Source organism: Loxodonta africana, chromosome 15 (genome assembly GCF_030014295.1).
Source record: "Loxodonta africana isolate mLoxAfr1 chromosome 15, mLoxAfr1.hap2, whole genome shotgun sequence".
Taxonomy (NCBI): domain Eukaryota; kingdom Metazoa; phylum Chordata; class Mammalia; order Proboscidea; family Elephantidae; genus Loxodonta; species Loxodonta africana.
In genome coordinates, this window is record NC_087356.1 from 24,933,612 (window position 1) to 24,949,389 (window position 15,778).

The following is a 15,778-nucleotide window of genomic DNA, read 5'->3' on the forward strand; positions in this document are numbered from 1 at the left end:
GGATAATATCACTCCTCTACTTAGAGCTCTATGGCTTCCATTTGTACTCAGATAAAAGACAGAGCCCTCCTAAGGCCCAGTATGATCTGGTGTTCTCTACCTCTCCAAGCATTTCCTAATAACTCTGACCTCATCTTTTACTCCCCTCCCCTCCGCAAGCTACTCAGCAAGCATATCTCCCCGAGGGTATTTGAACTTATTCTTTCTAGAATGCTGCTCCTTCAGGAATGTGCATGAGTCTCCCTCACCTTCAGTTTTCTACTCAGACGTCACTTATCAAAGAGTAGACTTCCTTTATTATTCTATATAAATTAATACTCCCCCACCTTCCTTACCAGGCATTATTTTTCTCCATAGCATTTATCACCATCTAACAAATAAGTAATTATTTGTTCACTGTCTCCCCGTCTAGAATGTCAGCACTTAAAGGGTCTGTTATATTTAATGCTGTATTCCCAGCATCTAGAGCAGTGACAGCCAGGTGGTACGCTCTCAAATACTGTTAAATGACTATGCTTTTAGCATATTCTTCGTTACCATTAGCTACTAATCGTTATTTGGAAACAGCCTAAATATTATTCAATAATTTCAATATCTCATTTTAGACAAGTTTGCCTTCAATCTTATAATTTAATAAGAGAAATAATAAGAGTGAAAAGGCAAATTCAACACAACAGATGTGCTATTTCACACAAACTGTAGGGCCAAAGGTATGCGGAGGGGAGTAGTATGGGTAGTAAGAATGAAAGATAAGGATGGGTGACAGGAAAGCAAGGCTTACATCAGTATACAGCAATTATTTAGGTGCAGGCTTTTTAAAGATGTTCTACAATTTATAGGTCCACATTCTTAGCAAATGTGAAAGCTGTCCAGTGTTTATATAGCTATCTCAACAAAAAATGAGTACACATGAGCATTTGAGAGTAAATCACACAAAGGACGTTAAAGGTGTCCGGGTTTGCGAGAATTAACTTTCATTAATTAATACAGCAATTGCTTTTCTAGTCTAGTGTGTAGATTTTAATGAACAAATTGAATGATTTTAAAGTGACCAATGGCCAATTTAGACTCAACATTTTAAATTTATTATGGAAAAGTCTAATTTGACTCGCCGGCACAGGGTATAGTAGTTTGTTGGAGCCCTGGTGCAGTGGATAAGAGCTTGGCTGCTAACCAACAAGTTGGCAGTTCAAATCCACCATCCACTCCTTGGAAACCCTACAGGGCAGTTCTACTCTGTCCCTACAGGGTTGCTTTGTCGGGATCAACTTGACCGCAACATGCCTTTTTTTTTTTTTTAATAGTAGTATCTGTATACCAGCCTTCCACTCACTACAAATGTTTAAACTTAGCAACTGTACCTTGATTATTCCTCAAAATAATCTTGCAGTATAAATCTTTTTAAGAAAATTCTTCTCACAATAAGTTTCCAAAGTATTGCTGACAAGAAACTGAATACTGGCAATCTCTAACTTACAAGGTGATAAAGCTTGGACACCCAGATGTGGCAAATGAGGGTATTTCCTCTGAGCCGTTTATGTACACAGGTGGTACTGAGATTCAGATTTTATATCTTACCCTCAAGAATGCGTAAACTCTTAATTCATTGCTTAAAATTGTGCCAGCTTTTAAAACAAACTTACTGATCACCTACCATGGGCCAGACACTGTGCTAGGTGCTAAAAACATAGCCAAAAGTCCCTGACCTCCAAGTCTATTAAAACAAACATTTTACATTAAAAGTAAAAACACCAATAAAAAGACTATTGGCACCTGAGGGATTGGCCCAACTGCAAGAATGAGAGCTTTGTTTAAGGGAGATAGAAGCAGGGGAGGACATTAACAGGAAATTTTAGAACATGGAATACTCTAGGGAAAAAAATAGCCTGAATGGGGTAGTCCAGTGAGGGATATAAGGCAATATTAGTCAGAAGTTTAACAGTTAAGAGATGAGGACAACAGGGTCACAGGATGAAGAACAAAAAGGTACATGATCTTGGATGAGTTACTTAAACTCTAAGCTTTTCCTCAGTTACAAAATGGAATTGTACCTCAGAGTTCTAATGAGGATTAAAAGAACAAGTAAAGCACTTAACACAGAGCCAGGCACATAATACGCATTCAATAACTATTTGTTGAATAAAACTGCCTTCATTATTCAACTACCTGCTTTCGTATACCACCAGCATGAGAAAGCTGAAGTTTCCTCAATATGTGAAATTCCCAAATCAACATACTAAAAAGATTGTTTCCAGATATTTCTGGCACTTTCTGAAATTAAAAATTTGCAAAATAATTTAAGAACCTTAAAAGACATTACAAAACGATAATCAGTACTTAACCTAATATGCTGTTTGCTACCATGCTTCTAGCCAAGAGGCAACGGAAAAAAACAATAAACCCCATGTTGTTTAGGGAGTATTCATCTACAGAGAAAATTTTTCAAGAAACAAAGGTCATTCACTAATTGCTGCATCCTATTAGAAGGATATCTCAAGAAGGATATCTCAAGGTAACTAGCAGATTATCAGATAAACTAGCAGAACATTTATTCATCTATTAAGAAAACAGGCGTGACTATGTTTCTCATATAAATTACAAATATTAACTTAAAATGGAAACTTCTTTGGAAATGAAAAATAACTACACTGTATTTCATAACAGCTATAATATCTAGAAAGTTACAAAAAGAAAGCTAAACTGCATTTTTAATGCATAGATTTCCCAAACTGCCAGTATTCCCGGAGTAAAACAAAGAGCCACGTCAAGAACGCATTGAGCTTTTTTTTCTTTCTGAGAAAAGCAACAAAGGCAGGATCGCTTCATGCAATACTTCGAAAAACAAAGGAGAATGCACTGACGCGACAAAGAAAATACCCCAAGTTAAGATCGTTTAACATTACCTCTAAAAATTCTTAGACTTGAGTAAAAATGTTAAGGTATTTAGCAACTGTTGCTTCATAAAAATGCCCGCTCCGTCAGCACCAACATGTCAATCACGAGTAGCAAGCGATAATAAAAATGAAGTCCACTTCTCCTCAGTTGATGTATACCTTCGGGTGAGATTTCCATTTTTTAAAAAAGTTTCAAAAACCCCTGGGTTGTCCAGTCAGGTTTTTTTTTTGGTGGTGGTATGGGGGTGGGGGGACTGCCACAGAAAGTCAAGAAAGGTTCAACAAAAATATTTGGCTTTTTTCCCAATTGGCAACTGCGAGAATAAAGTTTACCTCACTGAAAATAAGTACAAGCAGCCTCAAGAAACAAAAAACCTCTGATCAGCAAGAAGAAAAGGAAAGAACAGTTTCAGAAGCAAATCAAAGTAAAATTAGGGAGAGATGGCTTTAAAAACAGAGGCTCATCAAGAGGGGGAACGGGAAGAAGATTGAGAAGGAAAGCACGGGGCAAAAGGAAGATTCACCGAGTTCTAAAATGAGGTTTGAATGAAAAAGTCCTTTCGCCAGGCCTGAGACCACAGACGGCCTGAGGCGAGGCCAAGGGCCACAATGCGGTGTAGGAGAGGCGAAGGGACTAATTTAGAGGGTGAGCCCTGTCTCCTTTCACCTCGTCCTCTCACAGCCCGACTCTAGGTCCCTAAGTATCCAGATGTGTGTTAAGGAGAGAGGAACCATGATATCGCGGCGTCCGCGAAGAACAATAGGCTGGGAAGCGTCGCCGGGCCGAGCCTCCCTCCCGGACGACCCCCATCCCTCTCCCCTCATCGCTGCCCGAGACTCACAGAGTCTTGGGCATCTCGTCCTCCATGGCTGCTGCTGTTGCGGCGGGGCCTCCGGGTCCAGGTCCCTACCCTTTACTACCTCCCAAACCTTTTGAGCGGCTATGGCTGTGGAATAGCGGGGTTTTTCGGCTGACCGGAGGTTACTCCGCCTCCTTCTTTGGCGGCAATTACACCAAACTGCCCGGCCCAGCGTGAACAATGAAGCCCAATACAAGATGGCGGAGAGCCGGGAGCCGAGAAGCAGCCAGCCAAGTGACCCGGGCTGCGCAGGCGCAAAATAACCTTGCACGCTCACCCTCCCGGCGGCTAGACTGACTACACCTCGATCCGTAGGTTCACTTGTTGCGCAGCCGCTCTTCCACTAGATGCTCAGGGGGCTGTTTCAGACTGCGCAGGCGCCTGGGTTAACTATTTCAGGGCTTGAGTAGACTTTTTTGTCTTCAATTTTATTATTTTTCAACAGTGTTATAATGAAATAGAAATCTGAAGGGAAGAGAAAAGCTCTAGCCATTCCCAGAGGAAGAATTTTTAAATGCATTCACATTTTGTTAGTTTCAGTGGCAGGAACAAAACGGTTGCGCCGCCCGGGAATCGAACCCGGGTCGCAAGAATGGGAATCTTGCATGATACCACTACACCAGCGGCGCTTACGGAAGCTTGTGACTTCAAAATCTTTTAAGAGGGAATAAAGGCATACGTTCGCTCTACGCACAGATGAATGCTGATATATACCTATATAAAAAAATTACCGATATATATTATTCTTTCCTTCGTTTAAAAATAAATGCTTATTCAGAGCCTATAACGTGTTATTTTCCGTAAGAAACACTTCATCTTTTCTCATCCCGGTACAGCTGAACGGATGTTCCTACCTTCTCTGTACAGAAAATCCCAAAATGCTTTACTTAAAATGATAAGGGTCTTCATTAAGAAAAATTTGCTTTGGTAATGAAACCATATATTTGAAAGCAAGGAAAACATTTACAGATCTTTGCTGAATTTTTCTTGATATTTGTATTTCTTTGGAAGACACAATGTACAAAATATTAAGAAATAGTTATTTAACGCAAATTGGTCACAAGAATCTCAAAGGCAAACAAGTCAGAAAAAGGTATCAATTTCAGTCCTCTTTCAGAGAGCGGAAAAATTAGTGTTCTGAAATTTTGTTCTCCGCGTTCATTATGCAATTCTGACTGCATTTTATGTTAATGAGAAATATTATTTTTTGAACACAGAAGAATTTACACATCCAAAAACGTCATAACCCCTTCAAAGTAGTTCTTTTATATTATGATTTATTTTTGAATTTCTATTTCTCAAATTATCTTTAGAATCCGTAGTATATTATTCTGATTACGTTCAAAGACATAGAACTTTAGCCTTGTGAGGGTCATCCCTACAGCAGTTGAACCCCTAGTGGGCCAGTGGCTTTATGTCTAAGCTGCTAACTGTAGAGGCTGTCAGTTCGAATCCAACAGAATGTGGATGATAGGCAGAGTGCATTTTTTAAAACAACTTAAAAAAAAAATTGAGCTGTAATTCACATATCATAGAATTCACTAATTTAAAATATACAAAAACAAGCAAACAAAAGAACACATAAAGAGATGCTCAACTGCAGTAGTATTACATGCAAATTAAAATGAGATACCATTTTTCATCTCCGGTATTGGCTGGTTTTTAGTATATTCCCAGAGTTGTACAACTATGACCACAATCAATTTTAGGACCTTTTCATCACCCAAAAACAGAACCCTGACCAATTAGCTGTCACTCTTCATTCCGCATCCCACTTTACCTCCAGACCACTAATCTTCTTTCTGTCTCTACGGATTTGCCTATTCTGGACATTTGATATGAATGGAATCATACAATAATACATGATCTTTTGTGATTGACTTCTTTCACTTATCGTATTGCTAAGATCATGCATGTTGTAGCAGGTATCAGTACTTCATTCTATTTTATGGTTGAATGAAATTACATTGGATGAATATAGCACAAATATTTCTTTAAGTTTTAAATATTTTTATTACATATTTTAAGTTACAAAAGTAATACTGTACGTGCTTATACTATCAAGTCAAACAATATAGATATATGAGAAAATGATCAATAATTCCCTCATTCTCCCCCTTGTGAGGTAAATAATATTAACAGGTTAGTCTGTAAGCCTCCATATCTTACTTTCTGTATAAACATGTACTTTTTTATTTTAAAAAGTGTGATCACGCCATAGATACTACTTCATAACTTGTTTTACTGACTTAAACTTACATTATAGATATTCTGCAGTTCAACTGATACAAATCTAATTTATTGTTTTTTAATCGTTGCAGAATAGTCCATAGAATGAGTGTACCATGATTTATTCAATGGTAAATGGTAATTAACCATCAATGGTATTGATGGACACTAGGGTTACTTCAGGTTTTTTTCTGCCAGCACAAACAACCATCCTGGTACCTCTATCCTTCTGAATTGATTCTTTTATTTCTGTAGGGTAGATTCCCAAACATGGGATTGCTAAATTAAATGGTAATCTTTATAGGTAATGTTTTCTAAAAAGGTTGTAATCATTCACACTTCCACCAGCAATGTCTGAAAGTCAGTCCCTGAGACCCATCTCCTCACCCCAATTTTCTGCATGAAGATGTTAACAGTCTTTTTAATTTTTGCCAGTGCCATAGATGAAAAATGGTGTTTCCTCATCTTAATTAGCGTTTCTCCAATACTACTGGGGCTGAGCATCTCTTCATATCCTTTTTGTGTCCATATGCACTCTGTTTCTGTGAATTTCCTATTCATATGCTTAGTTTGTATTTATACTGAGTTGTTTACCTTAGCAATTTGTAGAATGCTTGATATGTTTGCGATATTAACCATAATCTTGTCTGTCTTATGAGTGACTAATATTTTTCTCATATATTATTTGTTTTTTAACTTTTGTAATTCTGTCTTTTGCCATGTTAAATGTTCAAATTTTATGTAGCCACATATGTTTACCTTTTCTTATATTGCATGTGGATTTCCTGTCTCGCTTAAGACAATAAATATATTTAGGCCATTTAAATAAGAAAAAAAAAAAAAGAGAGAGGGAGAGAGTGAGATGTGAGGTAGTAAGAAAGTAAGAGAATACTTTTCTTCAAGGCAGTTTCGAAGAAGGAAAAAGATGTATGGAGCAGCGGCAAAATTATGGATCTGAGTGGTTAAGGAGACTACTTTTTGAACAATACTCCTTTAGATAAATGTTAATTTATTACCTTATTATAATACTTCATATACATGGTAACATATCCCACCCCCATGATTTTCTAAAAATCTTTTTTAGTTTCAATGGCAGTATTATTTTTGAAAGGGCAAGGTTGAGGAATGGGAAAGTCTTTGATAACCTTCCACTTTGCAAGTTGTCTCTTACTGAGTTATCCTTTCAGTGAATTCTTTCCCAAGGTTTTAGTAGCAGGAGAGAAAGTTTCCAAATATGACACTTGTATCCAGGTCACTGGCACAGCCAATTCTAATAAACGAACAAATATCTCTTGAGGTGCTACCAGTGGCTCAATCGTCAAGCCCTTAGCTGCTAACTGAAAGGTTCACGGTTGGAACCCACTCAGCCACTCCATGGAAGAAAGACAGAGTGCTAATGGACACAAAAAGCGTATGAAGAAACAAAGAAAGATCTGATTCCCTAAAGATTAAAAAAAAAAAAAAAAAAGATTACAGCCAAGAAAACCCTATAGGGCAGTTCTACACTGTCACATGGGATCTCTACGAGTTAGAATTGACTGAGGGATTGTGGGCATAGTGTAGTTTGAAAAACGGAGAGTAAAAGACACAAACAGCCTCCTTGCTGTTGCTCAAACATGCTAAGCATTCTCTTTGCTTGGTAAACTCTTTCCTCCGAAATTCACATGGCTCATTCCTTCACTTCCTGCAAGCTTTTGCTTAAATGCCACAAGCTGAATGAGGGCTACTCTGACCACTTATTTAAAATGACAACATACTTAAAATGTATTATTTACTTATTTAATTATATCTGTCTCCCACTAGGATGTCAGCTTCATCATAGTAGGATTTAAAAATAAAAAAATCTGTTTTGTTTACTAATTTTTCTCAAGCATCTGGAGAACATGGCCTACCACTTAGAAGGAAGGAATGAATACTTTTTGCCCTGGATCTTCTACTCCCTTTCTCCAAGTTCAACCCTTCTATCCAACTCATCTTCTTACCATCCATACTGCTCTTCATGTTCATGTATTACTTCTTTTTTGAGGGGAGGGGGGTGTATTATAATTACAAGGAGTCCTGGTGGCACAATTGTTAAGCACTCGTCTGGTAACTGAAAGGTTGGCATTTCAAACCCACCAGCAGGTGGGAGAAAGACCTGGCGATCTGCTCCCGTGAAGATTACAGCCTAGGAAACCCTAAGGGGCAGTTCTACTCTGTCACATGCGGTCGCTACGAGTCTGAATGGACTGGACAGCATACAACAACATTATAATCACAGACCTGGAATCATATAATATTCATCACTCACCCACCAGCTTTTCTCATTTAACAATACTAGGGCAATAATGTTCCACCGTATGGATGCACTACTTTTGTTCATATCTGTTACCACTTTTCCATTCCTTTAGCCTTGGACCACCCCATCCCAACTCTCCCTCAGTTTTCCTTTCACCTAGCACCATTTAACCATTCTCCTCGTATCTAAGAACCCTCGGAACATAGTGATCACTCAGTAGGTATTTCTTGCCCCGTTGGCCTGTTTCTGCCAGCGACTGGCTGTATATACTCTCTAAGGGGTAGCGACTGAAAGGACAGCAGAGGGCACCAGTGAAGAAGTAAGGCGCCCCAACCGAACAGATGAGGGGGGGAGGAGAGCTAGGGTGAGCCTCCGCCTGTGCCTTTGATCGCTCCCTGAAGCAGAGTGGGCACCGGAGGGGCGGAGCGGGTTCGGGGGGCCGAGTGGACTAGCGTTGGGAGCACCAGAGGGGCGGGTGGGTCTGCGGAGACTAGCGGTGGCGGGCGGGGACCCGGCGGCCGGGGGGAGCCTGGCCGGCTGGGGTAGGACCTGGGCGGGGCCAGCGGGGCAGGCCGGCCGGGGGGCGGGGCCAGCGGAGCGCTCGGTCACGCCGCGCTGGACTGACTGTGGGGCTCGCCTAGCCGACCGCTGCGCTGGGGAGACCATGGGGCGAACCGCTGCAGAGCTGGCCTCATCGCTTCTGGGGCTGTGGCTGCTGCTGTGTAGCTGGGGGTGCCCCGGGAGCGCCGAGCCGCGGGCCCCGCCGGAGAAGATCGGTAGGCGAGCAGAGGGTAGCGAGGGAAGGGGTGCTGGAGTGCGCCCCGCGCCTGGCGGCTGCTGTGTCGCGCACCCAGGCCCCGCAGCCGCTACTTGGAGCCAGGCCGCAGGCCGAGCTCTCCGCGCAGCTCGGGGTTTTTCTTGTTGGCGCTTCAGGGCCGCTTTGGGTCTCCTGGAGCCCGGACGGTGCCTTCGCGGGCGTGGAGCTGTGCCCCCTTGAGGAATGGGCGACGCAGTAGGCGCTGGGGCCTCCTGGCGTTCCCTGCAGCCCCTGTCTCGGAGGCTCGGGGCTCCAGGGACGCCGGGGCCCCTCTCTTCGCCGTCCCTTATTCCACGTTTTGGGAGACTGGGCTTCTAGGTCGTCGTGGAGCAACGGGCCTCACCTACTGGGCGGATGACAGGCGCTTGCAGGGCAGACACAGTGAGCTGAGCACTGCGAACGGGCTGCCCTTGCCTGTTTCCCTAGATAGGCTGGAGCTCCCTTCCCCCACTTCAGCTCTGCTGAGGTTAGCTTGCTCTCCGAGGCCCCTGGCTTGCACAGTTCCTCTGCCCCTGACTACTCACCTAACGAAAGGATCTATCCTCTTTCCTCTAGTTTAAGTCTTCTGGGTTTTTTGCTCTCGGGTGTTTTCTACCCCTTCATTAATGTGAGAGAACAAATCTAGGCAAAAATGGAGGGCACTTCATTTAAGATGAGTGCTGATAGGACCAACTTCTTCTGTTCCCATGAATGGGCCACAAACAAGGTGTGCAGTCTCCTTGGTGCTCCGTCAACAAAGGACTGTGAGAATCTTTGGGCATCTGGCAAAGGAAAGGTCTGATGAATGTCAATTTTATGAATTAATCTGCCTCCACTTTTGTCAGGGGTGATGTCTGTACCCATTCATAGCCTGCTACAAGTGGCTCCTGGCTCCCTCATCCTCCAAGGCTTCCCTAAATTGTTGATAAGATTTGCAGGCAACCCAAGCTCTTACTAATGACCTTTCACACACAAAAAAAAGGTAAACCAAAGCCACATAGCTGATAAGAAGGAAAGAAACTCTGTTACCTTTTTTCTCCATAGCGATTATTGGAGCTGGAATTGGTGGCACTTCAGCAGCCTATTATCTACGGCAGAAATTTGGGAACGATGTGAAGATTGACGTGTTCGAAAGAGGAGAGGTGGGCGGCCGTTTGGCCACCATGATGGTGGAGGGGCAAGAATATGAGTCAGGAGGTTCTATCATCCATCCTTTAAATCTGCACATGAAGCGTTTTGTCAAGGACCTCGGTACGTAATTTTGGCCTTAGTTTGGCCTTAGAAACTACGGGTCTCTGTGTGACCATCCATGGATACTTTTATCAGATGGGGAACTGAAACTCTTCTGCCTTGCTAATTGTCTTTTACAGAGAAGTTGTTACAACTGTTTTCCTCACTTTCCCATTAGCAGCTGGTATTGCCTCAGGAGCCACGCTTCTGTAAGGGGACACTAGTTATCTGTATCTTCAGTTATCTGGAATTACAGCCAGGGCTGGGGGGTGGAGGTGGCTGCTGTTGTCAATTCTTGAACCTCTGGGTTCCTGTTAAAGAAGTAAAGAATGTTTTGAGCTAGCAGGATCCTTAGCATGCTCATTTCATAGCTGTGGTAATGAGGCCCAGAGGCGAGAAGTGTTTGACTTTAAAGTCATACAGCTGTGAGGATGGACATGTGCCTAGAACTTGGGACATCCGACTGCTTTTGTACCAGGAGAGGGACTGGACAGATTGTGGGGGGAGTCTGGCAGGCCTCTACAGGCCCGTTTCTCTGGGAATCTGTCTTGTGTAATTTTGGCCTCTTTCCAATTATTTGAAATAACCAGTTATGTAAAATAGGATTCACCTAGGAATAAGAGTGCTTCCTTTTCCTCAGCTGCCTTCTAGATACCCTGTGGGCACCTGCTGGGCCTCCATTTTTCTCTTATTGGAGAAGCAATTCATGCTGTGAAGATTCGTGTCTGACATTTTTGTTTTTTCACTGAAGTCAGTTGGTGCTCTGGCCTTTCCTTTGACTTTTGAGATTGCTTTATTTGCATGATCCTCTGACCTGTCTTCTGGAGAATCTGCTTTCCCACAGCGCAGTGTACCACACTGTTCTAAAAATAAAACCCTCGCTGTCAAGTGGATTCCAACTCACAGTGATCCTGTAGGACAGGGCCAAACTGCCCCATAGGGCTTCCAAGAATTGGCTGGAGGATTCGAACTGCCAACCTTTTGGTTAGCAGTTGAGCTCTTAACCTATGCTCTGAACTTCTGCTCTAGGGCTCCTTTAATGTGCCTCCTGAGAACTGAGGGAAGCCCTGAATTAACTCACTTCAGAGTGTCCCCTAATAACTTCGGATTACCTTTTTTAACTTGTTCAGCATAGAAACCACTGACTTATCTCTCCTTTTCTGTTTTTGCAGGTCTCTCTGCTGCCAAGGGCTTTGATGGCCTAATGGGGGTGTATAATGGAGAGACACTGGTGTTTGAGGAGAGCCGCTGGTTTATAATTAACATGATTAAACTAGTTTGGCACTATGGATTTCAGTTCCTCCGAATGCACATGTGGGTAGAGGACGTACTAGATAAGTTCATGAGGTAATGTTTTCCTTCTATTTAATCCCAAAACCTTTGAATTTGATGAGTGTTAGGAATTATACTTTCTTAGAACAGTTTTCTACCTAGCTTCAAGGCCTGTGGGTAAGATTGTTAGGCAAAGTTTGTTGTAGAAAATATGTACACTATTTATCCATTTGGAGATGGAAAGGGAAATTTATTTTTGCTTCTGAAAATATGTCTTATAAATGCGTACTTGGTGTTGGCAGGCACTTTTAAATGCTTCACAAATATTAACTCCTTCCATTCTCATGACAGTTCTCTCAGGTTGGTACTGCTATTAGCTTCTTTTTACAGATGATGGTGAGGCATAGAGAGGTTTTAAGTGCAAACTCATCCAACTTGTAAATAGTGGAGCTGGAGTTTGTGCCTAGGCAATCTGGCTCTGTAGTCCTCACTCGCGGCCTTTGCACTGTGCTGGTGTTTTGTAGATGAATGAGGTAATGTGTACAAGAGGTTGTGGAGAGGATCAGAAAACATAAATGAGCTTTGCTAGTGACATGATGTTACCCTGAGCCAGCACCTTGAAGTGGTGGCTGTTAGGTCTGTGCGCTGACAATTTAAATTAAGATGTTAAATTGTAGCACCCTGCTGGGTAGTAAGATTACAGATGCCTGTTTTCTTTATGCCTTTCTGAATTTTCAAAAATTTCTATGTGGAAGTGCATTGCTGTGGTAGTCAGGAAGAATCAAATACAATAGCTAGCCTCATTTCAAAAGGTGTGACCTGTCTTTTTTAAAGTTGTTGGTATATGCTAATTTTCATGCTGGTTTATAATTTTAGGTGCTGGAGGAATTCAGCTTGTAATCCTAGTAATATTTCTTTACTCTTGCTGTTCCAGTATTATAAAATAATTGTTAAAAAAGTAACATTACATATCATATGACCAAATATTGAACGGGACAAATGAAGAATTGAGCAGTATACATATACTCTAGTTTCTGTAACTTACCTGTAGGGGTTAGAGATTGCTTTCTTTCTAACCATCATTCTTAGGCCAGTTCCTGGAATGTCTTTCCTCAAAGTCCAGCTATGGTATGTGCTGTTTTTAAGGAGTCATTCATTTGTTCGTTGACTTACCATATATTTATTGAGCACTTGTTATGTGCCAGGTACTACTATAGGTCCTGAAGCTATGGGACCTAGAACATGTCCCTGCTCTCAAAGAGTGTATATTCTAATGCAGAGCCATGCAGTAAACAAACAACTAAGAAAATGTATGGAATTTGTATAGACTGTGCCAGTCACCTTTTTTTTTAAATGTGGCAAAAATATATGTAACAAACCATGCCATCTCAACAATTTCTAATTCACAGTTTAGTGACATTGATTGCATTCTTCAGGTTGTGCAGCCATTCTTGCTGTCCTTTTCCAAATCATTCCACCACTGTTGACATAAACTTGCTGCCCTCTGTACAAAAACTTCCCCACTCTTCCTCCCTCCCACCCCCAGTAACCACTAATAATCTTTGGTTTCTAGAAATTTGCTTATTTCATATAAGAGAGACCATACAGTATTTGTTCTTTTGTGACTGACTTCGCTCAGCATGATGTTTTCATGGCTTATCCTGTTGTGGCATGTTTCAGGACTTGATTTCTCTTTGTGGCTAAATAGTATTCTCTTGTGTGTATACACCACATTTTGTTTATTCATTCATCTGTTGATGGACATTTTCGTTTCTACCTTTTGACTGTTGTGAAAAGTGTTGCAGTGAACATTGGTGTACAGGTTTTTTTTTTTTTTAAGAGAGGCCAACCCATTTTATTTTATTTTTATTGTGCTTTAGGTGAAAGTTTACAGAGCAAATTAGTTTCTCATTAAGCAGTTTATACACATATTGTTTTGTAACATTGGTTGCCAACCCCACGAGATGTCAACACTCTCCCCTTCACCTTGGTTTCCCCATTTCCATTTGTCCAGCTTTTCTGTCCCTTCCTGCCTCCTTGTCTTTGCCTGTGGGCCTGTGTGCCCATTTAGTCTCTATACATAGTTGAGCAACAGGTGTTACTGTTCGTTTTATAGACATGTCTAATCTTTGACTGAAGGGTGAACCTCAGGAATGACTTGAGTACTGAGTCACAAGAGTGTCCAGGAGCCATACTTGCGGGGTTTCTTCAGTCTTTGTCGGACCAGTAAGTCTGGTTTTTTTTTTTTTTTTTTTTTTGTAAATTTGTATTTTGTTCTACATTTTTCTCTACCTCTGTCCGGGACCCTCTATTGTGATCTCTGTCAGAGCAGTCAGTGGTAGTAGCCAGGCACCATCTATTTGTGCTGGACTCAGTCTGCTGGAGGCTGTGGTGGTTGTGGTCCATTAGCCCTTCAGACTAATCTTTCCTTTGCTCCAGATGAGGTGGACCAGTAGATGTACCTTAGATGACCACTCGCAAGCTTTTAAGACCCCAGACGCTACTCACCAAAGTAGAATGTAGAACATTTCTTTATAAACTATGTTATGCCAGTTGAGCTGGATGTCCCATGAGACCATGGTCCCCAGCCCTCAGCCCAGTAATTTGATTTCTCAGGGAGTTTGGCTGTGTCTATGAAGCTTCTATGACTTCGCCTTGGTCAAGTTGTGCTGACTTCCCCAGTATTGTGGGGAAGTTTGCCGAAGTTATCACTTATCTATTGTCTGGTTAGTGTTTTTCCCTCTGCCCTTCCCCTCCCTTGTAACCATTAAAGATTGTTTTTTTCTATGTGTAAACCTTTTCATGAGTTTTTATAAAAGTGGTCTCCTACAGGGTTTGTCCTTTTGTGATTGACTTATTTCACTCAGCATAATGCCCTCCAGATTCATCCGTGTTGTGAGATGTTTCACAGTTTCATCATTGTTCTTTATCATTGTGTAGTATTCCGTCATGTTTTTATCCATTCATCTCTTGATGGACACTTAGGTTGTTTTCATCTTTTTGCTATTGTGGATAATGCTGCAGTGAACATGGGTATGTCTATTTGTGACGGCTCTTATTTCTCTAGGACATATTCATAGGGGTGGAATTGCTGGATTATATGGTATTTCTAGTTCTAGCCTTTTAAGGAAGCACCATATCATTTTCCAAAATGGTTGTACTATTTTGCATTCCCACCGGCAGTGCATAAAAGTTCCAGTCTCCCCACAGCCTCTCCAACATGTATTATTTTTTGTTTTTTGATTTGTGCCAGTAATGTTGGGGTGAGATGGTATTTCATTGTGGTTTTGATTTGCATTTCTCTAATGTTTTTTTTTAATGGCTAGTGATCCCGAGCATTTCCTCATGTCTGTGTTAGCCGCTTGAATGTCTTTGGTGAAGTGCCTCTGCCCCTTTTTTAATTGGATTATTTGACTTTTTCTTGTAGAGATGCTAGATTTTCCTATAGATTTTACAGATTAGACCTTTGTCAGATGTGTCATAGTTAAAAAATTTTTCTAGTCTCTAGGTTCTCTCTTTACTCTTTTGTTGAAGTCTTTTGATGAACAGGAATAAGGGTTCAATTTTTAGAAAATCCCAGTTATCTAACTTATCTTCTGGTGTTTGTATATTGTTAGTTATGGTTTGTATCCTGTTTAAGCCATATATTAGGATCCCTAGCACTGACCCTATTTTTTCTTCCACAATCTTTATAGTTTTTGGCTTTATGTTTGGGTCTTTGATCCATTTTGAATTAGTTTTTGCGTATGGTATAAAGTATGGGTCCTGTTTCTTTTTTTTTTTACAGATGGATGTCCAGTTTTGCTAGTAGTATTTGTTAAAAAGACTGTCTTTTCCCCATTTAATGGACATTGGGCCTTTGTCAAAGATAGGGTGACCGTAGTTGGATGGATTTCCATCTGGGCTCTCAATTCTGTTCTATTGGTCAATGTATCTGTCTTTGTACCAGTACCAGGCTGTTCTGACCACCATAGCTGTATAATGGATTCTGAGGTTAGTGCACAGGTTTCTGTATGCGTTCCTGCCTTCACTTCTTTTGGATATATACCTAGAATTGGGGTTGTTGGGTCATATATAGTTCTATATTCAGTTTCTTTTAGGAACTACCAAACTGTTTTCCACAGTGGCTGTACTGTTTTACATTCCCACCGGCAATGGAGGAGGGTTCCAGTTTCTCCACAACCTTGCCAACAGCTGTTGTTTTCCTTTTTTAAAAAAA

General features: G+C 41.3%; 2 protein-coding genes and 1 non-coding gene across 14 annotated transcripts in view; 1 reads left to right on the forward strand and 2 right to left on the reverse strand.

Annotated features, from left to right (window-relative positions):
* The window catches only part of TIA1 (TIA1 cytotoxic granule associated RNA binding protein), a 39,067-nt gene extending 35,007 nt beyond the window's left edge, over positions 1 to 4,060 (reverse strand). For 3 of the 12 annotated variants that reach the window (XR_002786705.2, XM_064268698.1, XM_023552744.2), the window contains exon 1: positions 3,737 to 4,059. Coding sequence is in view for 8 of the 12 variants with exons in the window: in XM_064268698.1 (XP_064124768.1) it covers positions 3,737 to 3,762 (26 nt within the window). In the remaining 4 variants the exon portion in view is untranslated. Of the gene's footprint in view, positions 1 to 3,736 lie in introns of all 12 variants that reach the window. The other 9 variants (XR_002786700.2, XR_010317946.1, XM_003413665.4 and 6 more) reach the window with 7 other exon arrangements.
* Positions 4,061 to 4,312: 252 nt separating this feature from the next.
* On the reverse strand, positions 4,313 to 4,383 carry TRNAG-CCC (transfer RNA glycine (anticodon CCC)). Its single transcript has one exon. It is a non-coding gene; the product is annotated as a tRNA-Gly (tRNA).
* A 4,485-nt stretch (positions 4,384 to 8,868) lies between these two features.
* Positions 8,869 to 15,778, forward strand: part of PCYOX1 (prenylcysteine oxidase 1) — a 37,916-nt gene continuing 31,006 nt past the window's right edge. Inside the window, exons 1-3 of the mRNA XM_003413666.4 lie at positions 8,869 to 9,037; positions 10,102 to 10,308; positions 11,460 to 11,634. Of these exons, the coding sequence (XP_003413714.1) occupies positions 8,926 to 9,037; positions 10,102 to 10,308; positions 11,460 to 11,634 (494 nt within the window). The 5' untranslated portion in view covers positions 8,869 to 8,925. The remainder of the gene's footprint in view (positions 9,038 to 10,101; positions 10,309 to 11,459; positions 11,635 to 15,778) is intronic.